The sequence below is a fragment of the Mustela nivalis genome (assembly GCF_964662115.1).
Source record: "Mustela nivalis genome assembly, chromosome: 14".
In the NCBI taxonomy this organism is placed as follows: Eukaryota; Metazoa; Chordata; class Mammalia; order Carnivora; family Mustelidae; genus Mustela; species Mustela nivalis.
The window spans coordinates 57,920,124-57,945,454 of NC_139033.1; the positions used below are offsets into that span (position 1 = coordinate 57,920,124).

General features: G+C 35.1%; 1 protein-coding gene across 4 annotated transcripts in view; it reads left to right on the forward strand.

Moving 5' to 3' along the window:
- Nucleotides 1-16,107, forward strand: part of CCDC178 (coiled-coil domain containing 178) — a 444,107-nt gene extending 428,000 nt beyond the window's left edge. For all 4 annotated transcript variants that reach the window (XM_082699591.1, XM_082699594.1, XM_082699592.1 and 1 more), the window contains one exon: nt 15,427-16,107. In XM_082699591.1, coding sequence (XP_082555717.1) covers nt 15,427-15,507 — 81 coding nt within the window. In that variant the 3' untranslated portion in view covers nt 15,508-16,107. The remainder of the gene's footprint in view (nt 1-15,426) is intronic.
- Nucleotides 16,108-25,331: the final 9,224 nt, after the last annotated feature.

The following is a 25,331-nucleotide window of genomic DNA, read 5'->3' on the forward strand; positions in this document are numbered from 1 at the left end:
TAAAGCTGTAGATCTTAGAAACATAACTGTACCACAGTAAAAGCAACAAAAATCTATACAAGAAAAAGAATGTGCTTGTTTTACAAAGGTGCTAAAACAAAAATTAGCATTAAAAACAACAAAGAACAGTAAATCATTTTATTAAGAGCTGCTTTTAGGTACACTATCTGTACATCTTTCAGAACTGAGGAACCATTATATTCTGGTACTATTCAAAATATTGTATTTTCAGACACTTGCCATAGAGCAGAGCATTTTTATTCCCATAACAGATTATTTTAATACATTTAGTAAGTTTTGTTTATCACAAATAACACTGTATGAGCTAACTTTAAAATATAAATTATTTTAAATAATACTTCTAAAATAAGTTTTATTATATTTGTAAATAATCTCAAAGAGATGAAGTTTAAACTAAGAAATCTATTTATTAATAGTTACTAGTACATGTAAATTCAATTATTTGTATGAACTCTGATCATGGAACCTCAGTCTATTTTTAATTTGCAAGATATTCTTCATGCAACTTGGAAGTTTTATTTAAAGATTTGATAAGATTGAGTGCTTTCTCTAGTTCTTTTACTTATACAAGAACTTAAATATCACTAAATACAAATTATGCAGATAATATGTACCTAAGATCTTCAGTTATTTTCCTGTAAATTTTGTAACAACTCTTAAATTTCTGCTTATGTTATAAAATATGTTACAAAATATGTTACATACTCATTTTATTAAAATCAGCTCTGATTTCCTGCAGCTAAATTTTGTAATCTTGTGAAAAGTGGCAGCAGTTTTCTTTCTAGTGTGTATGAAACCCATGAAGTATTCCATAATTAAGAGAACTTTCATATTTTTTCAAATATCTTACACCATATAACAATTTTTCTACTTTATTATAGTGGAACCATTATATATTTTAAATAACCAAGGAATTCTGGCCTTAGTTATCATATTGCAGTTACATTTTAGTTATATTTTCATTTTGTTTTTACTTTTCAAGGAATCAAGTCACAAAACCATTAAACTCAATTATATTTTTGTGTTTATCAATGTCTCTGATTTTTATCAATTCTGGTGTTGTCTTTTATTCATATATAAACATAGACTTACCTTACCTTTTCAAAAAAACAGTTTTCTAAGACAAAAGTTACAAATAAATTAAATAAATTATTTTCAGCTGTAAAATTCAGTTATATTCAAGTACTTTTGATTTCCCTCACCCTCTTTTGATAATGAATAATGTATCATATATTTTCATCACAATATCAACAATAACTTACAAATTTTAATGATTTTAAGTATACATTTCTCCTTTCTCATATTCAGAATTTGAGCAGAGGAAAAATTAGCATATTAGTACCAAATTTCTCTAACCAGAAAATTAATTTTTTTTAGAAAAACATTTTTGTTAGATATATCTGATAAAGGGTTAGTACCCAAAAGTCTATAAAGAACTTATCAAGCTCAACACCCAAAAACAAATAATCCAGTTAAGAAGTGGGCAGAAAATATGGACAGACATTTTTCCAAAGAAGACATTCAGAAAGCTAACAGACCCATGAAAAGATACTCAACATCACTCATCATCAGGGAAATACAAATCAAAATCATAATGAGATACCACTTCACACCTGTCTGAATGGCTAAAAGAAAGAACACAAGAAACAACAGGTGTTGGCAAGGATGTGGAGAAAGGGGAACCCTCTTACACTGTTGGTGGGAATGCAAACTGGTGCAACCACTCTTGAGAAACAGTATGGAGGTTCCTCAAAAGTTAAAAATAGAACTACCCTATGATCCAGCAATTGCACTACTAAGTATTTAACCAAAGGATGCAAAAATACAGATTCAGAGGGGTACACACACCCCAATGTTTGTAGCAGCATTATCAACAATAGCTAAACTATTAGAAAAACATCTTGATAGGCAAGTTGAGGTAGGGTGTGAAAGAAGATAAAACAATAAGCAAAACTCTGATAATTTGTCATTTAATTCTTGAATGAAAGGAATAGTAGAAGAATTATTCACAGTCTGGTATGATGGAAGGCCAGAGGTCAGGTTGACAGAAAAAACTAAGGTATAATCAGGAACAAAGATGTTCAATTAGTATTCTGTATTGTAATGATGTACTCCACCACCACCCACCTTCTCTAAACCCCTGGTAATCTCTGCTACCATACATAAAATCTTCAGTTTTATCTTTATTGTGAAAATTAAGGAAAAGAGATAAATTCTGTGGCCAAGTTGACAAGGTAAGGCACAGGATAACACTCAGTAAGGTGAAATGACCCCCAAATAGTATATTATAGCTAGAGAGGATAATGGGGGCATTAGCACACCGGAATTCATAGTTTTGAGAAAGGCATGAAACTATTTATGATAAATTAAACCAATGTATACACCAAAATTGGACAGCTGGGAACAAGGAGGAATTTTGTAGGGAACCAACAATAGAAAAATTATCCTAATTGAATGTAAAAGCATATATAAATCCATAAAGGTATAAGAATATCATGATAATCAGAAGGAAAAGAAGGATGTTAGCTGAGATTGACTTCAAGTTTGAAATTAAAGAGAACGGAGGCTCATTTAGATAAGGGAGATAGATTCTAGAAACATGTGTAGTAAGGTGATGAGTCTTGAGCTCAGGAAGACCCTTGGGCTAAAAAGAATATTTTAGGACTCATAAGGACATTACTGGTAGTTGACATTATGGGGAAGGTATTCAATTATACCATAGGAAGAGGTATCAGGAACACAAGTCTAAAAATCTGCATTAACCACAAATATGTTTCAGTATCATAAATTAAATTTTCTTCATTAATGTCCTTCCATTAAAGTGGTATATATCCAAAATTTTCCTAGAATTACTAATAGAAAATTTTACTTAGCTTTAACCTTGCCTATTAAATTGATCACATTTCTAAACTCTACCAGTCAAGGTTGTAAGGGGATCCCACAAAGGAGTCACACAAATTCACATCACCCAGTTTCTTGGGGGTAATTGTTTACTGTTGGAAACCAGAAGAAATTATCAAAAATGCATGAAATCAAATGATACTTTCAGCCAAAATAAAGTTGCAGGGGTCATATTTACCCTTTTACCTAAAACAGCCAAATGCCAAACAAAATATATGGAACAACAGTTTTCAATGCATTTGACAAATCAAGGATAGTGATTCAAAAAGAGATGAGACAAACAAGACAAAACCTCTAAATTGTTTCAGCTTACTACCCTGAGAGAATTTATAGACCATTATATAAGCTGAGAGTGGGGGAAATAAATAGAGGGGAATTCTGTAGACGCCAAGAGTTGAGTGGATGGAATTCAGAGTTTAAGAAGATCAAGGCAACTACAATACACAGGAGAGAGTATTCTGCAGAGAACCCTAGAAATTTGCTGAAGATTCCTCCTTAAATAACTAGTTGAGCAATATATGCTTATAAGAAAACTACCTTAGCCCAAGGAAAGTTGAAATAGTATCTGGTTGTTACACAAGACATGTTCCTTCAAAACAGAATGAAAAACCTCACAATTTGTAGTCTCAGAAAAGTCTCGTCTTGATAGGGGATTAATTAACTATAGACCAACATAGCTCTGTCTCTACCTAACAGATCTTGAAAGTAATATTCAAAAGATCAGATGGGTTTCCAAGTAACTTAACTGTAACTCTGAACAAATCTCAAGACTATTTATAGGAGTGTAAAAATATCAAGCACCAAAGAAGGTAAAATTCAAAATGTATGACAACCAATAAAACATCACAAGGCATACAAAAAAGCAGAAAAATACAAACCAATAATGAGAAAAATCAACCAGTTGAAACTGACATGGAACTGCCACAGAGGTTAGAATGAGCAGACAAGTACATTAAGCAATTATTATAACTGTTTTCCATATGTTAATAAATTATGTAGAGGCATTGAAGGACACAAAATAGAAATATAGAAAAACTACAATGCCTGAGATGAAAAATACATAGGATACTATTAATGACAGATGTGCTATTTCATAAAAAAAAAGATTAGTGAATGTTAATTCTAAGAAATAGAAACTATCCAAAATGAAAGACAAAGAAAAATATTTTTTGAAATGAAAAGAGTTTCAGTAAGGTATGAGATGTCTTCAAACAGCCAAATATATGTAACATGTAATTCCCTAAAGGACAGGGGAAAGAGAGGAGAACAGAAAAAAATATTCAAAGAAATTATGGCTGATTTTTTTTCCAAATTTAATGGAAACTGTAAAAAAAAAAGTAAAAAATTTCAACAGACTGCAACCTCATGAAGTATAAAAAACTACACCAACAAATATCATAATCGAACAGCACAAAACCGGTGATAAAGAGAAAATTTTAAAACCAGCCAGACACTGAAAAAATGTGTTACATACAAAGGTACAAAACTAAGGTTGACAAAAGATTGAAATCAAAAGACAGTGGAGTAATATATTTAAAGTAATTGGCTTAGGGAAGCCAAAAAGGTGAAGCACAGGATAACACAGGTGAAATGAATTTTATACACAGTTATGTCCTTTAAAAGAGTCCAAAGTAAAGACTTTTTCAGATAGATAGAAGTTGAAAAAAATCATTACCAGCAGACTTGCACTATAATAGATGTTAAAGGAAGTTCTTTATGCAGAGGAAAAAAGACACCAGATGAAAATCAGAAACTATTCAAAGGAACACTTCCAGAAATGGTAACTACCTGAGGGAACATATGAGATTTTTTTCATATTTTTTCAAAACATTTGTAAATGACAAGTGACTGTTTAAGCAAACAATGTATAGCAATATAGTACATAGTTTATAGATATCTGTAAGTGGAAATGTATGACTACATTAGCATGATAACCAAGAGAGAAGAAACATATTAATCTATGAATTTATATTACATGTGACATATAAAAAATCTCCCAACAAAGAGAAATTCAGGACCAGATGACTTTAGGTGCCTCCCACCAAACATTTAAAGAAGGGTTTGTAACAATCCTTCTCAAACTCTTACAAAAAATTGAAGAGGAAATGGTGCTTCCAAACTTAAGGCCCAAGGCCACCATTACCCTGATACCAAAGCCAGATATGGACAGTACAAGAAAAAAAAAATTGCAGGTCAATACCAGTGATGAACGTAGATACAAAATTCTCAACAAAATGTTAGTAAACTGATCAACACTGCATTAAAAGGATCATCCACCATAATCAAGTGGGATTTATTCCTGAGATGTAAGCATGGTTCAACACACACTAATTCATAAATATGATGTACCACATTAACAAAATGAAAGATAAAAATCATATTGTTGTCTCAATAGGTGCAGAGAAAGCATATGACAAAATTCAACACCCTTTTATGATTAAAAAAAAAACCACTCAACAAGTTAGGTATAGATCAAATGTACTTCAATACAATAAAGGGCATATATTTCAAGCCCACAGCCAATGTCATACTCAATAGTGAAAAGCTGAAAACTTTTCCCTTACCATCAGGAACAAGATAAGGATGCCCATTCTCACTACTTTTATTCAACATAGTGCTGGAAGATCTAGTCACAGCAATGAGACAAAAGAGATAAAAGGCATCAAAATCAGAAAGGAAGAAGTAATACTTTCTATGTTTGCAGATGATATGATCTTATATATAGAAACTCCTAAAGGCTCCACCAAAAAAAAAAATTCTTGAGACCTAAAACAAATTAAGTAAAGTTGCAGGATACAGAATCAATACACAAAAACCAGTTGTGTTTCTATACACTAACAATGAACTATCAAAAAGAGAAAATAAGATAATCCCATTTATAATAATAGCACCAAAAAGAATAAAATACTTAGAAATAAATTTTCTAAGGACCAGAGATCTGTATACTGAAAATTACAAACATTGATGAAAGAAATTAAAGAAGACACAAATAAACGGAGAGATATTTCATGTTCATTGATTTGAAGAGTTACTCTTGTTTAATTACCCATACTACCCAAAATTATCTAATGCAGTAATCTAATTTCTGTAAAAATTCCAATTTCACTTTTCACAGAAATGGAAAAAAAGTATCCTAAACTGCAAATGGAACTACAAAAGGCCACGAACAGCCAAAGCAACCTATGAAAGGAGAATAAAACTAGAAGCAGCATATTTCTGATTTCAAACTATGTTACAAAAAAAAAACAAAAGAGTATGGTATAAAAACAGACCCATAGATCAATGGAACAGAATTAAGAGCCCAGAGATACACTCGTGTATATATGGTTAATTAAATTTTGACAAAAGAACCAAGAATATACAATGGGAAAAGATAGTTACTTCAGTAGTGTTGGAAAACCACATGTGAAAGAATGAAGCTGGACTCCTATCTTACATCACACACACACAAAAAGGAAAAACTCCAAATGGAACAACACTTGAATGTAAGACTAGAAACCATAAAATTCCTAGAAGAAAACACAAGGGATGAGCTCCTTAACATTAGGCATAGCAATAATTTTTTTTTTAATTTTACCTCAAAAGCAAAAACAAGCAAATGGGACTACATCAAATTAAAAAGCTTCTGCCCAGAAAAGGAAACCATAAACAAAATTAAAAGGCAGACTATAGGATGGGAGAACATATTTGCAAACCACACATATCCAATAAGGAGTTAATATCCAAAATACACAAAGCACTTGTATTGACCCAATAGCAAGAAACAAGCAAATAACCCAATTTAAAAATGGCCAAAGGACCCGAATAGATATTTTTCCAATACAGTTATCCAACAGGTACATGAAAATGTGCTCAATATCACTAATTATTAGGGAAAAGCAAATCAAAATCACAATATATCACTTCACACCTCTTAGGATATCAATCATCAAAGATAAGAGATAAATGCTGAGGAGGGTGTAGAGAAGAGAATCCTTATACAGTGTTGATGAGAATGTAAGCTGGCACAGCCATTATGGAAAACAGTATGGAGGTTCCTCAAGAATTTAAAAGTAGAACTCCTATATGACCCACCAATCCTACTTCTGGGTTTATATCCAAAGGAAATGAAATAATTATTTCACAGAGATATCTGTACTCCCATGTTCATCGTAGGTTTATTCACGATTGCCAAAGTATGCAAACGACCTAAGTGTTCACTGACAGATGAATAGATAAAGAAAATGCAGTACACGTATGGAATGGAATATTATTCATTCTTCAAAAAGAGGGAAATCCTGCCATTTGTAAGAACAAAGGAAAGCATTGTGCTGAGTGAAATAAGCCAGACAGAGAAAGAAAAATACTGCATGGTATCATCTATATGTAGAATCAAAAACAAAATTTAAAAATGGAGATCATAGTGCTTGCCAGTGGCTGCAGGTATGGTTGGGGGAAATGGGAGAAGTTCATAAAAGGGCACAGGCTTTCAGCTATAAGATGAATAAGGTCTGAGGATTTAATGCAAAACATAGTGACTATATTTGATAACATTGCATTGCATAACTGAAATTTGCTAGAAAGCAGAATATAAGTGTTTTTAACCCCCCCAAAAGGATAAATTTGTAAGGTAATGTTTGTATTAATTCTATTGTGGGAATCCTTTCACAATATATACATATATGAAATCATTACATTGTAATACTTTAAATATACATATGACAGTATTGTCGATTACACCTCAGTAAAGCTAAAACAAAGCAAATTCAGCATCTATTGTATTTTCTATATAAATGCATCATCCATTCATAGTCTTCATATTTTTAGTCCTAATATCTTGAATTAATATTTTTCAAATAGTGTTTTCCCTCAGAATTCATTGGAAAGCAATTACAGTGAAAAGAATTTCAAAAAAAGATGGTGTATGTAAATGGATATCTTATTTTAGTCTTGCTGAAATAGCAAATTCCAAATTCACAAAGGATTTTTGGGGGGGGGGGGCTTTAGGGCTAATTCTAGAGACTGTAACTCATTTGGAGCCAAACCTATCCCCCTGCAAGGTTAGCACATCAGTGTCATGCTCGCTTTCCACAGGATTCTTTGAGAGCTCTGATAAGGAAGTCGCTCAGAGCACAAAAGGATCACTGGCAATAGATTACCTGAGATTTCTAACGATGTAAACAATAAGGTGTTGCACAATATCAGGAGATTTTGTTGATACTCTAATCATCAAGTCTAACATAACGAGAGAGAGTTCATAATGGCACAGAACGAAGCTACTTTCATGCACAAGAGATAGTTTTCCTAAAGCTTTTTAAATAAAACAAGAGCAAGATAATTTAAGCTTAGTCTGTATGAAAGAATAACAAAACCAAGGGAATATTTAGAGCTCATTTAAAATCAAACCCAACTAAACTAACATCTAGGAAACCTAAGCATTTTTGCTCTTAACATCCCACACTGTATGATGTCAAGTCAAAAATGTAGAATAACCAGTTGTGTCTCTGCACCAACATGATAAAAACAATATACAGATGTATCAAAACTACAGGATCGGCTACAGAGAAATCCAAGTTTGTAAAAATTCCAAAATGCATGGTCCTTCGAATTTAGGTCATTTCCTGGCAAACAGTCATTTGGTTGGGCTTCTGAAATGCTTCATGATTTTATGCCGCATGGATTCCAAATCATGTTTTTACTGAAGCAGAAGTTCATATTGAGCTGAAATACATTGGTTTAAAAATTATTGAAATTCAAATACAATGTAAAGGAAACTGTAAGTATTCTTATGAAACAAAATTAAATTACAGTGCTAAATTGTTTCACAATAAGCCTGTTTTCCAAGTCAAACTTTATCTAGTCAGCAATCTCAAATTAATTAGACAAATTGCCAAAGTTTCAAACTTTGGGACTTTGCTCATATTCACAAATGGTATACATCAGAAAACTCATGAAATTTTTAAGTAACATGACCATTAAACATTTTATACATTATAAGCAAACCATTTACCAATCACTGTGAGGTCTCATTATTGCTAACAGCTTTGGAATCATCTCTAGAACCCTCAGCGTACCCTTTGGAGCATATACGGCAATCCCAAGTCTCTTTCATTTGTGTAGATTAGATTTTTAGAACAATCAAAACAAATTCAGAGTCCAGAACGATGAATGAAATGAACGATTAACTGTACTGTTCAAGACCTTCGGTAATACAGGTCGAATTTATCCTTTTAGTTTTATCTAGTACCCCAGAAATACGGGTTTGTTTATTCAGAGGTCCCTGAGTAGATCCTATGTTTTTCTGTCTCCTGGTTCATCTTTCTAGGTCTAGTCTACAAGGTATGTCATTTGTGAGCTATCACTGAATCCATAACTAGAAGTAGCATTTCCCTCCTGACAACCACGGCTCATCTGTGGCCATATCACATTACATGTCGTGATAAACTGTTACGTCCACATTCCTTGAGGCCAAACTGTATTTTGGCTCCAACTTCAGAGATCGGAGGGGCAGTGAGGAGAGGGTGTTAGGGTACTACTTTTCCACTTCTGACCACAGTATCTGCCATGGTACCAAAAGGAGATGCCTTAAACATAAATGAAAATGAGAGTTTGTTCAGTGAATAAATGAAAGAGAAAGGTAATTTACACTGTCCATGCAAAGGTTGAAATTTAAGCACCAAGGTTCAATTTAACTTATTTATTTTCTTCCCACCAAGACAGTTTTTCCACAGTACATCCTTTGGGATTTTAAGAGGTGCTACCAGCTGAAAGATCAAGTGGACAATACATTTCTGAAATGCTGGATAGTAAAACACTAAGCCAGTTTTCTTCTTTTTTTTTAATGTCAGCATATCTGGGACTATTTAATACGCTCATGTGCTTGATAACTCTTGGAAGAGTGGGGTAGAATATTCAAGGGTTACCAAATTTTTGACCACAGAACATTTTGGTTTTCGGCAGAAGAAACATTGTCCTCTGAGAAGGAAAGCACACAGGATTAAATTTATGCTAATTAAATTAGCAATAAATAGGGGAACAGAAAAAAAGTGAAGGAGGATCCAATTTTATTTACAGGAATAATTTGGGGAGAGGTTACTTCCCATGCTGAATTCTAGGTAGGCAAGCCTTTGTTTCCTGAAAAGAAAAACAGGGCCTAGTATTACCCACAGTTTTGTTTGTTTGTTTGTTTGTTTGTAAGAAGTCTAGCAAGATCACAGAACTTGATCATTCATCTTTTAATTTTACTAATGGCTTGAAGACCCTTGAAAAATTTTCCTCCCTCAGAATATATTGGTTTAGGGTTAGTCATCCTCTTTTTAAATTACTATGTTAAACGCAAAATTAAAGTATCACTTTCTCTTGATCATTTGATGTGTTGCCAAAGATAGGACTGTTTTCCTGGTAAATATAAATTACATTACGCCACGTTTTCTGAAAGGCTGCCTAGTTATCCACCTAATAAGGTTTCTGGTTCTTCCCAGTCTCCTGTCTCCCAGCATAAAGGCCTGTAGCTGCTTTGGTCTCTCTGAATTTCTAACTTACTTTTCGGGAAATCTGATAATATTTGAAATACCAGTTAAAATCTAGCAATATAATGTTTCTTATGAATGCTCCCCCGCCAAAAATCTAATAACATTGCATAAAAAAAAGACAAAGTAACAATTTTCTTTCTTCAAAACCACTCAGCTATGCAATCTTTAGTTCTTTTAGACCTTCAGAAGGTATGATCAGTATGCATAGGAAAAGTCATGTCTCTTACTTCACTTTGCAAGAGTGCACTGCAGAGCATTAATAGCTGCATTGCCTTGTTAATAAACTTCAGTCAAAATGCTTTGGGAGATAATTTGATTAAAAAAAAGAATAAAAAACACCGAAGCTGAAATATTGCTTTTATAAGCTGCAAGATCAATTCACCATGTGCTTTTTTAATCAACTGAAATATATACATTTAAACAGAAAACACAGATGACTTAGCATCCCCCCATATCATGTCAGTGAGCGTGACTAGTTCCTTGTAATTTTTTTTTTTTTTCTCTAATACTCTCTTGTGCTCTGACTTATGAGGGAAAAACTTTCCATGAAAAATGTGTGCTACTTTTCCACTTTTGGCCTTGTATGTGCTTCTTCTCTGCCTTAATTACAATATAAATCAACTGCAAAAAAAGATTTACAGTGATTACACCTCACTTAGAGAGCTGTGAAGATTGATCTGGAAGGGGTATGTTTGTCAAGCTCGGCGTCTGCTTCTCATCTTAGCTAGTTCTAAAGGGAATCCCAGGACAACATATTCAAAAAGAAGTAAATGTGGGAGGGAAAATCTCTGGCATATCATTCTGTTCTTTGTGTTCTCACTGAATATGCCAACAACTTACTCTTAGAAAACTCCAGGACTTTTCAAACCGTGTGAACTTCAAACCCAAGTATTTACTACATTAGGAGAAAATATCACCATAGCTACCGCACTGATCCCTGAGTATCCCCCATTTTCTCTGCACCCAGCTGGGTGAAATAGAAATTGAAACACGAAACTTCCTGTTTCAAATGAATTAATTTTTTCTTTTAAGATTTTGTTTATTTATTTTAGAGAGAGAAAGGAAGCACTTGCAGGCTTGAGCATGCAAGTGTGGGTAGGGCAGAGGAAGAGGGAGAATCCTAAGCAGACTCCACATTGACAGTGGAGCCTAACTTGGGGCTCGATCTCAGGACCCTGAGAGCATGACCTCAGCCAAAATCAAGAGTCCCACACTCAACTGACTGAGCCACCTAGGTACCCCTCATATGGATTAACTCTTATCACCACCAGTAAAAATTTATTAAGGACATATATTCAGGTCACTGTACTAGTTTCTTGGAGAGAAGTTAATCAGTCCTTACTTTTAGGAAGTTTGTCTTTTTTCTAGGGTAAATTCATTATCAATGTGATCACACCAGGCAGAACAAAAACATACAATTAAGAAACTAAGCTGACACAATATAATGCATCCTTACATTGTAGCAAGTCTCATAGCTTGACATAACTTTCTGTACCTCTACATGTACATGTACATGTACATGTAGATCTACCTGTACATCTGTCCTGCCCACCACATTGCTGTTCAAGGCAGGCTGGTGAGACTGTAGTCGGAAGGATCAAGGAGATGAAATAGCATGCCTTTAGATTTATTTGTGTTGGATTTCTTTGAAAGCCAACTTGACTGCTTCATTTAAAAAGTGACCTCAGTGATTCCTTCTTGATGAAATGTAATAAAGCCTCTAATAAATTATTTTTTAAAAGATTTTATTTATTTATTTGACAGAGAGAGATCACAAGTAGGCAGAGAGGCAGGCAGAGAGAGAGGAAGAAGCAGGCTCCCTGCTGAGCAGAGAGCCCAAAGCAGGGCTCAATCCCAAGACCCTGGGATCATGACCTGAGCTGAAGACAAAGGCTTTAACCCACTGAGCTACCCAGGTGCCCACCTCTAATAAATTATTAGGAGAGCTATTTACTAATTTGCCACTATATCCCCTTTAAAAATGGGCTTATCTTTCCAAACAATACTCCTGAAAAATCATGTTTTCCTGTTCAACGGTTACCTACTTTTATTGTTTCCCTACAGTGAAAAGGCTCTTATTGAAGAACCAAGTGCCAAAGGTTTTCACTCTCAGTTCATGTGAGGACTCAGAAAGGAGTGTAATCATACTTTAAAAATAAAGTATATTCTCAAATCTAGAAATTAGCTAGTAATTGAAATTATCATCACAGTATTTTAACTGATGACCACTGAACTCTTTTCTGGCAAACGGCTCATAGAGCATTAATTGCATGTCACATTACAGATCTGCAGAGTTAAGTTCTGTCTTGTCCTTGGGACTGAGTTCTAAAGCAACTTTTTAAGTGTCTTTTAGGGTACAAAAGAAATCATTAAACTGAAAAAGTTCTATTCGATCTGAGAGAGATGTACTTCATTGTCCCGTCAAATATCATTCCCTGTTCCTCTAACCCATATTATCATCTACCACTTTAGATGGTGCTAAGAAGTTCCACTGCCTTCTACTACTACCCACAGCATCCAAGTAACTAAGGACACTCCAGAAACCATTTTCTACATAAAGCAAATTCAAAGGGTTTTAGAAAAGAAGTTTATTCTGACTTCATTCTGATCAATGTTTAAGTGGGGATAACCTGGATTTTTTCTTACAATCCTATTTACATTTTAATGGATTATTTAAAATAGCTCATCATAGCAACTCTTACTAATATACAAATAAGATCCTAATTTAAGAAGAAAAAAAATCCTTCCCTCTAATATCAATCAACAAATAATATTACTAGATATAATATCTGCATTATGAAGTTTGCAAGATGCAAAAGAAAAGATAAAAATGAAACTTTGAAAATGTGACCATATACAAAACTTTATACACTCACAGAAATATAAATCTTATTTCAAATTTTACCTCAAAACTGGCCCTCTTCTTAATAATTGATATGGGGTTGGTTTAACATTGGATTTGATCTTCATCATGGAAGAATTTTTATTTCCCTAATCAATACTGAAAACACAATATGAAAGAAACATTTACCATCTTAAGCAAATGGGCTATTTGAGCACCTTAGAAACACTCCTACACATCAGGAATGTAATTATATGCTAATTTAAGATTAACAGAATGCAGACTGGCATTTTATTATGCAAATCACATATCAATTGTAATTAGCTATTTATTAAAGCAAGACTTAGCCTAGTTAGATCGATCATACAAAATTAAGATTTAGATTCATTGTTTCTCCATTTGGCTATCTATTGAATTACAATACAATATCTGTTTCCATATACAGACCCACACATCTCAGGTATACAGGAGCTGAAGTTTGATTACCGACAAGTGTCTGAAGTAGGAAAGCATGGATAGTAAACACGTCCACCCTGCTTTTATTTGCCTCTCGACTCATGCGAGTTATCAATGCTGGTTACAAAATGAAATTATGTACAAATTTTTCCTATGTCCTGTCTTTTACTTCAAAGATCAAGTTTCAGCCACCATCATCATTCCCTGGTGCTCTCTCCATAATCAAGACAGATTTTTACTAATTGTAAAACATGACCATGTTTCACGATAAAAAAGACAGCTGTATTTTAGCCCATTGACTGCTTCAATATTCTGTATATCTGTGATAGTCTCATTTCTAACAAGTGTTTCTGTCACCTTTCACTGTTCTCATAGGACATTTTTATCATACAACTTGACCGAATCCAGCCATGAGGTCCTTTAAGAGTAGGATATTTTTTAGGCTCTATTCAGATAAATATTCAATATTTCATCCTTATCTCTTACTTAAAATCTCTGTTCTTTTCTTAGTTCTGTTCCTCTTCTTAGAGAAAAATATTTTGTAAATGTCTTTTTGGAAATAAGTATAAAATCCTTTGTGTTATCAAGATATAAATATCACACTATATCTTACTATATATTTAAGGTAGAATAATCAGTTCAAATTCACTTAGTTTCCATAAGAATGTTTTATACCTGCTTAAGTATAACCTTTGTGTCTGTATTTAGAAAGTGTGTTCATGATGGCATTGAGACATCCAGAGCCAGACCTTTTAAGGGATTATTTCACTTCTTGGGTAATTAAAGCAATTTAGCCTTTGGTGTAGAGGCTATGAATAGCACTTGAGGGATGAGGCATGTAATAATTACCCAGAAAACTACTAATATGTATTATGGCTCAGTTATAACATGCATTTAGAATAGCAGCAGACCGAATCAATATTGAAAACCAGAGCACACATTCATAGTAAACATTCTGAATATCTAAAAACAAAAATGAAGACTCCTTTTACATAAAAGAATATCTTGAGAAAAATCTCTTCTGATACACCTTCCAGCCAAGTTTCTGTTACTGATTTTGCACTTGTGTTCAGAAGAAGCATATGTTTAAAAGAAAATGGATTTCTACCAAATGTAGGTGTAAATATATATTACATTTTACACAAACATTTTGTTAATTATGTTAATTATGTACTTTCATATATATGTATGTTAATATGTTGTTGTTTTCCTCACATTAGATTGTAAACTCCATGAGGGTGAGAAATTTTCCTCTTTTTCCCCATTGCTATAAATAAATATATTTTTGAATGAACATAAACATTCAGTTATTGAATCTAGTGACAGTCATCATCATCCAGCCTTATACAATAACCCAGATTTCACTTTCTGTATATAATAAAATTATCTAGGAGACACTGCAGTGGGGCAGGGATGATGAGGATAAAAGAATCTCTAAAGCGGTAGAGTATTTTAAGTGTCTGATTCACTTTCTGCCTTAAAGCTAGTTTGATTTTTAAAGTTAAGAATTTGCTAGGTCAGATGAAAAAACATTCCTTGGCATTTGCACTGTTTGTCTCCTACAAAGAGTAATGTAATGGTGTTTGTTGTTATTTTTATTGTTGGTAAGTCCTCCACATGTATGACTTTAAAATAATACTGTTTTCTTAATTAATGAGTAGTTACTGATTTTGTTTGTTTGTCACTTCTAAACAGGAGGAATCTTCAAATTTAATGCAACACATCTTAGATTTCTTCCAGACTTTGACAGATGGCTCATGTAAAGACGATGGTTAAGCAAACAACCAATGTATCTTGGATGCTGAAATAAAAGACAAGAAAAGTCACACAGTTCAGATAACAGTGTAATTGGACATTCACCTGTTTGCCATTTCACACTTCCATGGACGAAAAACTCACTCACCTCCCAGCATGCTTTGCCACTCTTTTACTTACAGCAAATCCATAACAATGAAACAGGTGACTTTCATGCTGCTGTCAGGAACGATCTAATTTCAGCTCTGGGTGACTGATTGCAATTGGCTTTGCCTCATCTGATAATTAATCTATGTCACCATTAATTGGAAGAGAGAATAATTACTGGCAGTGTTGACAGTGACTGTTCGCTTCCCCAGATTTCCCCATCGTGTTGGCCCAAATAAAGGCTTTGCGATTCAGTACTTAAAGTTTGTTTAAACTGTAACAATACCTATGCCCATGTGACACTTTCAGACACTCTGTCTAATGTACTTTTGTTTTTGTGTTTACCAATCTTTTTTAGCTCACTGAGAGCTGTCTCTCTCAATCACTCCTCAATGTTCTATCTTAATTTTGTGGAAGTTTAAAGTTTTCAATGAGCTGGAGATGAATGATTAATGAATAAATTTAAATGCTTCATTTTGTCTATGGATCATTAGTCAAGTCCTTTGTGGTAAGGACCTGAGAAAGGAGGGGAAATTATTGAGACATTAGCCTGAAGCAAGCTTGAGGTAAATATTATGCAAAAGAGAGAGAGAGAGAGACAGAAAGATGGAGACACACACACGCACGCACACACGCGCACACACACAGAGAAAGAGAGAAACAGAAGAAAATGGAGAACTGCAAATGAACAACTTTGATGGCCCTGGTGAAAGACCTCCAGAAATTTCTAATCCTTGGTCTCTCCCAGTTTAGTTTAATGGGCCCATCTGGCCATTTGTTCCCCAATGTCTACAAAAAGGAAAACATGTTTCAGTTAAACTAATTGTTTACAGTACGTTGCCTAAATAGAGATCCAAATCTTTCTTCTACTCATTAACATAGCAGCTTTGGTTTTCAGAATCTGTCACAAACTTAGACACTGCATATCTTATAGAAAGAATAACCACTGGTCCTAACCAAAATATAGAACTTAAAGATCTCTAGTAAGTTTTAGTCTTTGTTTTTATAAGTTTATCTCTAGAGTAAATGATACTTTCGCCTACAAAGACATTTTTACATTTTCCCTGCCTTTATTTTTACTTATTTTTTATTCAGATATAATCAATACACAGTATCATATTAGTTTCTAGTGTACAATATAATGATTCAACAGTTCTATACATTTCTCAATGCTCATCACAATAGGTGTACTCTTATTCTATGTGTTTATCTCATCAGCAACTACTGGTTTGTTCTCTGTATTTAAGAGTCTGGTTTTTTGTTTGTCTTTTTTCTTTGTTCATTTGTTTTGTTTCTTGAATTCCACATATGAGTGAAATTATATGGTATTTGTCTTTCCCTGACTTATTTCACTTAGTATTATACTCTCTAGGTCCATTGTTATAAATAACAAGACCTCATTCTTTTTTGTGGCTGAGTAATATTCCATTATATATCACATCTTCTTTATCCATTCATCATCTATCATGAACAATTAGTTTGCTTCCATATCTTGGCTGTTATAAATAATGCTGCAAAAACACAGGAATGCATGTATCTTTTCAGATTATTGTTTTCATTTTCTTTGGATAAATCCCTGATAGTGGAATTACTAAATCACATGGCAATTCTTATTCACAGTGGTTGCAGCAATTTGCATTCCCAACAGTGCAAGAGGGTTCCCTTTTTCTCCACACCCTCGCCAACACTTGGTAATTATTGTCTTTTTGATTTTAGCCATTCTGAGAGGTGAAAAGTCATATCTCTTTGTAGTTTTGATTTGCATTTCTCTGAATGGTGAGTGGTGTTGAGTATCTTTTCAAGTGTCTGTTGGCCATCTCTACGTCTTCTTTGGCAAAATGTCTGTTCAAGTCCTCTCTCCATTTTTTAATTGGATTATTAAGTCAATAATTTTTTTGGTGTTGGGTTGTTCTTTGTTATAAGTTCTTTTTATATTTTGGATATCAGCTCCTAATCGGATATAGCATTTGCAAGATCTTCCATTCAGTAGGTTGTCTTTGTGTTGTGTTGATGCTTCCTTTTGCTATGCAGAAAGCTTTTTGTTCTAGTATAAACATTCTTATTAAGGAACAGCGATCTCCTAGCTCTCAGGACAATGAAGGGGATGCTTTATGTTCTCCCCAAAAGTGTCTATTTTGCAAAAGCTGTCTCCTTGGTTGCCTATGTTTCATTTTAAAATTGCATTCAAAGACAAATAATCTAAAACCCTGTTGCCTTCTGAAAATCATCTAAACAAAACTCTCTTCCCTTAATGATTTTCAAAACTCTATCATTACAGTGTTGGATCTCTCACAAGATAGCTCTCAATAGAAAATGCATTGTATTTTGTCAAATTCTCTTTCTGTTCTTGAATGATATCTCTTTATAAACATTTAAAATTTTTGCAACTCTGCATGCTAAGATGAAAATCTGTATGTCTAGAATAGTTCTAAGGGAAAATACATACTAGATGACTTTGTCATTAAAAAGACATAAAACCCAGAATTATCATATAGCGACATTTCCATGTTTTTTACCATGAAAAACTTGGTGATGTCAATCTACTGGTTATTTTAGGATTTCTAGTCAGGTGCTAAAAAATTAGATACTAGGAGATCAGTAGTCTGATCTTTTATCTTTCATTTGCATTTATCTTTCAAATCACTGAAATCACTTCAGTAACATCTCTCACTCCTGGAGAGAACAAAGGCGAGCAGGGAAGATCTGGGCAAGAGTTTGCAGGTATAACAGTGACGTGGTAGCCCATGTCTTGGCTGACTTTCTGACCCAGAGCTTCCTCGGTTGAAATCATGTGGGTCTTGGAACATATCACATGGGGAGTTTTTCATAGAGATCAGGATTAAATTTAAAGAAATGGGGCTTTTTCCCCCCCTATAATATTTAACAAAATTATTCTTCGATATGCAAAAGATACTAAAACTTAAAGCAATTTTGTCCTGTACCCAGCCTCTTGCTCCCTGTAAGAATTTGAGCTTGGTCATAGTCTTTCTGGTTCTGTTGCTGCTTCAGTGGAAGCACGTGGGAAGATTCTACATGTTATCTGTGGGGTTACTTATGTAATGTATGTTCTGTGCAACTCATGATACACCCCAAAACAAAGACCTCAACCCCAGGCGCCAGCTTTCTGACAGTGCCAAGACCTGACCTAAGGGGTCAGTCACACCACAGATATCTGATTATAAGAAGGAAAACAGTGAGATGTGAATGAGGATCACCCCAATAGAAGAGTCGAAGACGAGAAAAAGGGAAGGAGAAAGAAAAGAGGAAAAAAGCTGGCGCAGGATGCATTGGAGCAGGATTCTTTTTCGTTCTCAGAGCCATGCAGATACAACTGTGGAAGACACCGAAAAGCGAACGTCACACGTAACTGGTAGAAACACATAGTTTTTGACAGAAGTTGCCTCCCTGCTCTGGACTGGAGAGTCCTGACAGCAAATGCTTGCGGAGGATCATGGTTTGATAATTACAATGGAAAGGGTTAGTTAAGAATGACTGACTGACATCATGAAGCAAATGCAAGATGACGAGGGTGGATTTTGAGCCCTAACTCTCCCACGCCAGGGAGAGGTTCGACACTCTCTCTGCCCCGGGGTGCCTGGGGCCTCCTCCTCTTGAACTGTCATCTTCTTACCCTTTCACTTACCATTCTCTGCATCTCATTGTTCTCCTGTACCGATCCATGACTGAGCCGGAATGGATTCTTCAACGTGTTGTTTTAAGCTGTTGCCGAGAGCTCTGTCCCTCTGTAACTGCCTACCGTACACAGACTCACCTTCAACTGTACCTCCCCAGCTGAAATGATACCTGTCACTCATTTGCTTCTGCACGAATCTCTGTCAGACAAAACCTTAGAGAAGGGTCTGTCTTCTTGTTCCACATTATACTACATTCGTGGTGTGGATTATGTAAAACATTCTGACATTTTGGCAGAAAGACAACAACTTGTTCAATGGGGGGGGGGCAGGATGAATCACTCTGTATAAATCACTGATTCTGTGTTATACTATTAGATAATCCTTAGAGTTTCATGTCCGCTTTAAGGGAATTAAACTTGAGATAACTAGGAGAAGTGCGATGAGGCAGTTATTTGGAGAACATACATACTTCCAGGGGAATCCTTAGATATGATTTTTGTCTGTACCCACGACTTACCAAGATTAATAAATACAATTAAAAAATGTAAGAAAACATAAGTTGAAATTGTTTAAGCACTAGACAGAAGGAAAACAGATTTTTCTGTTTTTTTAAATGTTGATTATTTAATCAAATGGATCAAGGAGTGAAGTCAGTACAAAAGACATCCATGGAGTCTTAAATATTTGCAAGTAATGACTACGGATTAGGCTCTGAGCTTTCTAGTAGCCCAGATGAAGAGGCAACCATTATAATAGTTTGGTCATTTCAAGTTCATAACCCTGAGCATGACTATTTAGGGGAATGTACAGAATTTTATTTCAGTGAACATTCAATTATAATTGCTTCCAGTTCAACTCTGTATACCCAGTGTTAGGCTTACACTCTATCCCTGACAGATGAAGAGGAGCTTAAACATTCATTGCATGAAAGGAGGAAGACATATCTTAGGTCAAAATTTAGCAGTAATGGAAGAAGTAACCTCCTTATTTCTCCTTGAAACTCTTTAGTAGTGTTAACTTACAGTCACACTGAAGATCTTTGACTTTCAGCTATGTGTGGTCATAACCAACTCAGAATGGTTCCCGTCTAGGCCTTTGCAGACCTTCTTTATTGGTTTGCTAAATGTGATCGTTTGTACTCAGTTTAATGTGAAGGATTCAGAATGATTTCATTGGTATTTTATAAGTAACTACATGAGGCTGAAATTCCCCAAATCTTACTGTTCAATTATAAATTTTATTGCATTTTATTATATTATTATATGTTACAGCACCTATTTGGCAGATGTTTATTTTTAAGGTTTAGTCCTCATAAGCAGAAAGAAGATTACAGGTGTAAAAAAAAAACAACAACAACAGTACAACACCATTTATAGCATGTGTGTGTGTGCATTTATCTCTTGGAGTCATAAATTCAAAGTCTCATTCACATGTAAAATGCATATGTAAGATAAAAATTACAGCATGGAAGAGGGGGAAATAGGTCAGAAATAATGAGAAGGGGAAGAAAAATTTAAAAAGAAATGTATTGGTTAAGCCATTTAGAGTAATATTTTGTTTCCGATTATCAAAAGCACAAAGTAGTTTATGAAGATGAGCAAATTGTATGTGCCTCTTTATTTGTAATAATTTTATTTTGGCATTTCAAATTGAATCACCCATTAAAATTTTATTTTAGTTGCTGAATGTATTAAATCATTTGAATCAAATCATGTCAGGGGATAGGCATGCTTCCTAAGAAATCTGAGTAAGACAAGTATACTTCATTTTAACAAGGCATTCACAAGTCCACTGCTGGATTCCAAAACATTTCTACTGTGATGCATTCACACAAATAGTCTATAAATGTACCAACTTATTTCTGACACATCAAGCATAAATTTGTGTTTGAAAGTCTCCCCTGACTGAATTTTACAGGTGTCCATATTGTTCTAGGATAAAAGGTGATATTTGGGCCATTGTGGATAAGCTTGTTCTATATCTTAAAAATGTTCACAATTTCCTTTTGTTCTGGCTCAGTTTTGGTGTCTAGATCATCTTTCACCTATTAACACATTCGTTTTACCATCATGCTGGCACAGTGGTATATTTTATAGACAGTATTTCCTGGACATATTTCACTCAGGCTCTGCATATTATGCCCAACCAACATTAGACCTGGCTTAGAGGTCACCTTTAGAACCTGTGAGGAAAGTCAAACACAGGAGCTCAGTAGCACACACATCACTGATCAGCCGTGGTCCTCTTCTCTGATAAAGAATGCAACTTAAGAAAGAGCACATGCTGAGTATTTTAAGAGAAAAGAGAAAAACTTCCTAACTAGCCAGATCAGCCAAATAAATTCTGGTGATTAGTAGAATGAGAGATCACATCCAGATTGACCTCATGTCTGGTCATGAGTTATATCAGTATTTCTGGAATGTTCAGTGGAGAAAAAAGAGCAGAAAGGAGCAAGAGATAACACTAGGGCAACAAGAATAATTTTTTACTAGAACTGGGATGATTATGATCATAAAAGAGGTCTATACTAACAATTACACTGGGAAAACAAACATAAACCACGACTGTCCTGGGAAAACTAGAATGTATGATGCCACTAGATAACACTAACCCAATTAATCCCTTCAAAAAGTTCAAATCTTAATGTAAGAAGCCCTGACAAATAAATGTACAGTCCCTATAAATCTGTAAACCATGAGAAATATATGTTTAGGACGGCACTAGGGACCATGAAAGTCAGTATGATTAGTATTATTTGGCAAAATAGTTTTAGATGCCTATAATTGAAGAATGAATTAATTTTGAATCAGAAACTCTTATCAGCTCAAATGAAGGTAGCCTGAGAGGTAAACAAAGTGAAAGTAAATAATGTTCTTACTCCTTTTGGGGTATATGTGGTATTAACTCCTTCTGGCCACTAGGGGACCACTTAGTACTTTGCACATTGCCTTGAACCTCTAAATACTGTTCTGCACATAGACTAAAGAAAAACAAGATGCTAATTACATCAGGGTCCGGTAACATCTCTTGCCTATACAGCACATGCTAGTAATTGATTATATGATACTGTTGTCTAGTTGCTTCAAGTGTCTTAGTTTGTTTTTTTCCAACTCATGGACTTCTCAGAGGTGTCTGAAATCTTTGGCTCACACAGCCAAATGCCTGGGCAGAGCTGCACTCTCAGAATTAGGTCTACATCTTTTTCTTTCCTTTTTTTTCTGGATTTGAATAACAGCCCTATCTAGAAGGTCCCCTTGTCCTTCCCTAAGTGTTGGACTCTAATCTCTAATAATAGTTTGAGCCCCGGAAATAACAAAAATAATAATAATTATTATTATTAAAATTATTACATACCTAGTAGGTGCCAAGTGCTACTTATTTATATATAAACCTTTTTTTTTTCTGTAGCTACATTGTCTTTCAAGCAAGTTTTATTTTTTTCTCATATTAGAGATAAAAAAAACCGAGACTTTGGTTGAATTTCTCAACCAAGGTCCAAGATTATATAGATAGGGCAAAGGTGAAATTTCAATCGCTGTCCAAAGTTCGTATGATTTCCCCTGTCCCACAACAGGTAAGGAACAAAGGCAACTAATCACCTGGCTCTTGTCATGATGTCCATGAACCCTAGTTTCCAACAGAAACACACAGAATCCTCTCACTGAGAATCTGCTATGGACTTTGTACAAAAAACCCAACCCTGTGATATCTGCCTCATGAGCTCACATATGTCCTCCATCGTCACCTAATGGTGATGGGAATTCTTTTTTTTTTTTTTTTAAAGATTTTATTTATTTATTTGACAGATAGAGACCACAAGCAGGCAGAGAGGCAGGCAGAGAGAGAGGAGGAAGCAGGCTCCCTGCCAAGCAGAGAGCCCGATGTGGGGCTTGATCCCAAGATCCTGGGATCATGACCTGAGCTGAAAGCAGAGGCTTTAACCCACTGAGCCACCCAGGTGCCCCGTGATGGGAATTCTGAATGGGGAATCGGGGAGTCATCCTGGAGAGTAGCTCTGTGCTGCCTTAGGCACAAAGGTACCAAGGCATGTGTGGGATGCTAAGGCATCAGCACCCTCAAAAATCTCACTGCCTAACATTATTTGATGTGGAGAATAGACATTTTATTTTATTATTTTTAATTTTATTGATTTTATTATGATTTTATATGCTTTTATCTAAAGTGCTATGGATGGATGAATAGATGATAAATAGACAGACAGACAGATAGATTGTGCCTCATGACTACCACTAGGTCACTTGAGGTGAAAACTCTGAAGCAAGCACACCAACCAACCTCAAATATTACACTATGATCGCAGACACATTGTGACTTAAAATTCTGACATAAAGCTGTGAAGGACAAGGTCATATCTTACTCATCTTGGAATTCCCAGTCCTCAGCGTGCTTCTTGCTACATACTTCCTGACACACTGATTAAAAAAGAGACAAAAAAGTGCCATTCATCTATCTCCCAAATGCTAGTTTCATTTCCAGTGGAAAATCCAGTGCCTTCCCTGAACTTGCCGGCAAGGCCTCTAGCTACAAGTTCTTGAAAATACTTGCCTACAACAACTGATGTGCCTGCATGGGGCAGCTGCTCCTATACCTCTGCCCTGAGATTGGCTCAATAGCCTTTCCCCAGGAAGATTTTCTATCCTAGCAACACCAACATAAACAATTAAAACGGAGTATTAGACATCCCTGGCCGGAACAACACTTCAGGGATGGCGCCATGTCTCTCTGTCATCTGTTCTGTCTTGGCTACTCGGTTCTCTCCCTCCTAAGTTTCTGTCCATTTCTAGCAGAAAGCATTTGACTTATTTCTTTTATTTCCTTCTCTCTAGTTATTCCAGGTGCTAACATATCACCTGCGGTCCCAAGGGAGGTATAGAAGTATTTTCAGAAATTAGAGTCTTTGCTGACTCTTAAGATAAAATATAGATTTTTAAATATTTATTGATTGATTTTTGAGAGAGCGTGTGTGCACGAGCAGGGGGAGGGGCAGAGGGAGACAGAATCCCAAGCAGACTCTCTGCTGAGCTCACAGCCTGACACCTGCTCCCCTTCTCCCTGAGATCATGACCTGAGCCAAAATCAAGAGTTAGCTGCTTAACAGACTGAGCCATCCAGGCACCCCAAGATAAAATATAATTTTTAAACTCATAATGCAGGGAAGGAAAGAAGGAAAGAAGGGAGCGGGAGGAGAAAGGGAAAAACTGAGGAGAGCAGAGAGGGAGCGGAGTCTAGAAGCCCTCCCAGCCCATGTCTGTTGTGTTAAGTATGAAGGGAAATTGTGTTTCAGTCTCAAAATATGATCAGCCTCTTACTAAATCACATAACTTACTTAGCACAGTCTTTCTTTCCTTCTCTACCAGCCTCCTGCTCCTGTCTCTTTAGTGGCATGTAATGAACATAAATAGCACATGTTTAAAGTATACAATTGGATGTTTGGACATACTCAGACATCCGTGAAACTGTCATCACCATCAACAGAATGAACATATCTACATCCCAAGCCTTCCTCAGCCCCAGTGTAAACCCATTAGACCTTCCTCATCTCCTACCAGCAATCCTGTTCTCAAGAACTCACTCATCTGCTTTCTATCACTTTAAATTTCTTCGCATTCTCTAGAATTTTATATCAGTGAGATCATAGAGCATTCACTCTTTTTTCAGTCAACATAATTATTTTGAAATCCATCATGCTTTCTATATATTAGTAGTTCATTATTTTTCTTTGTTGCAGAATCTCCTTGTATTGCATATATCAAAAATTGCTTATCTCTTCTTCTTTTCATAAATACTGAGGTTATTTCCAGTTTGGCTATTACAAATAAGACTAGGGGCGCCCAGGTGCCTCGGTTAAGTGTCAGATGGTTGATTTCAGCTCAGGTCATGATCTCAGGGTTGTGTGAAATGAAGCCTGCTTAAGATTTTCTCTCCCTCTGCCCCTCTCTCCCAAAAGAAAACAAATAAGACCCATAAGAATATTCATATACAAGTCTGATACATTTTCATTTCTCCTGGGTAAATATCTAAAAGTAGAATGAATGGCTAGAT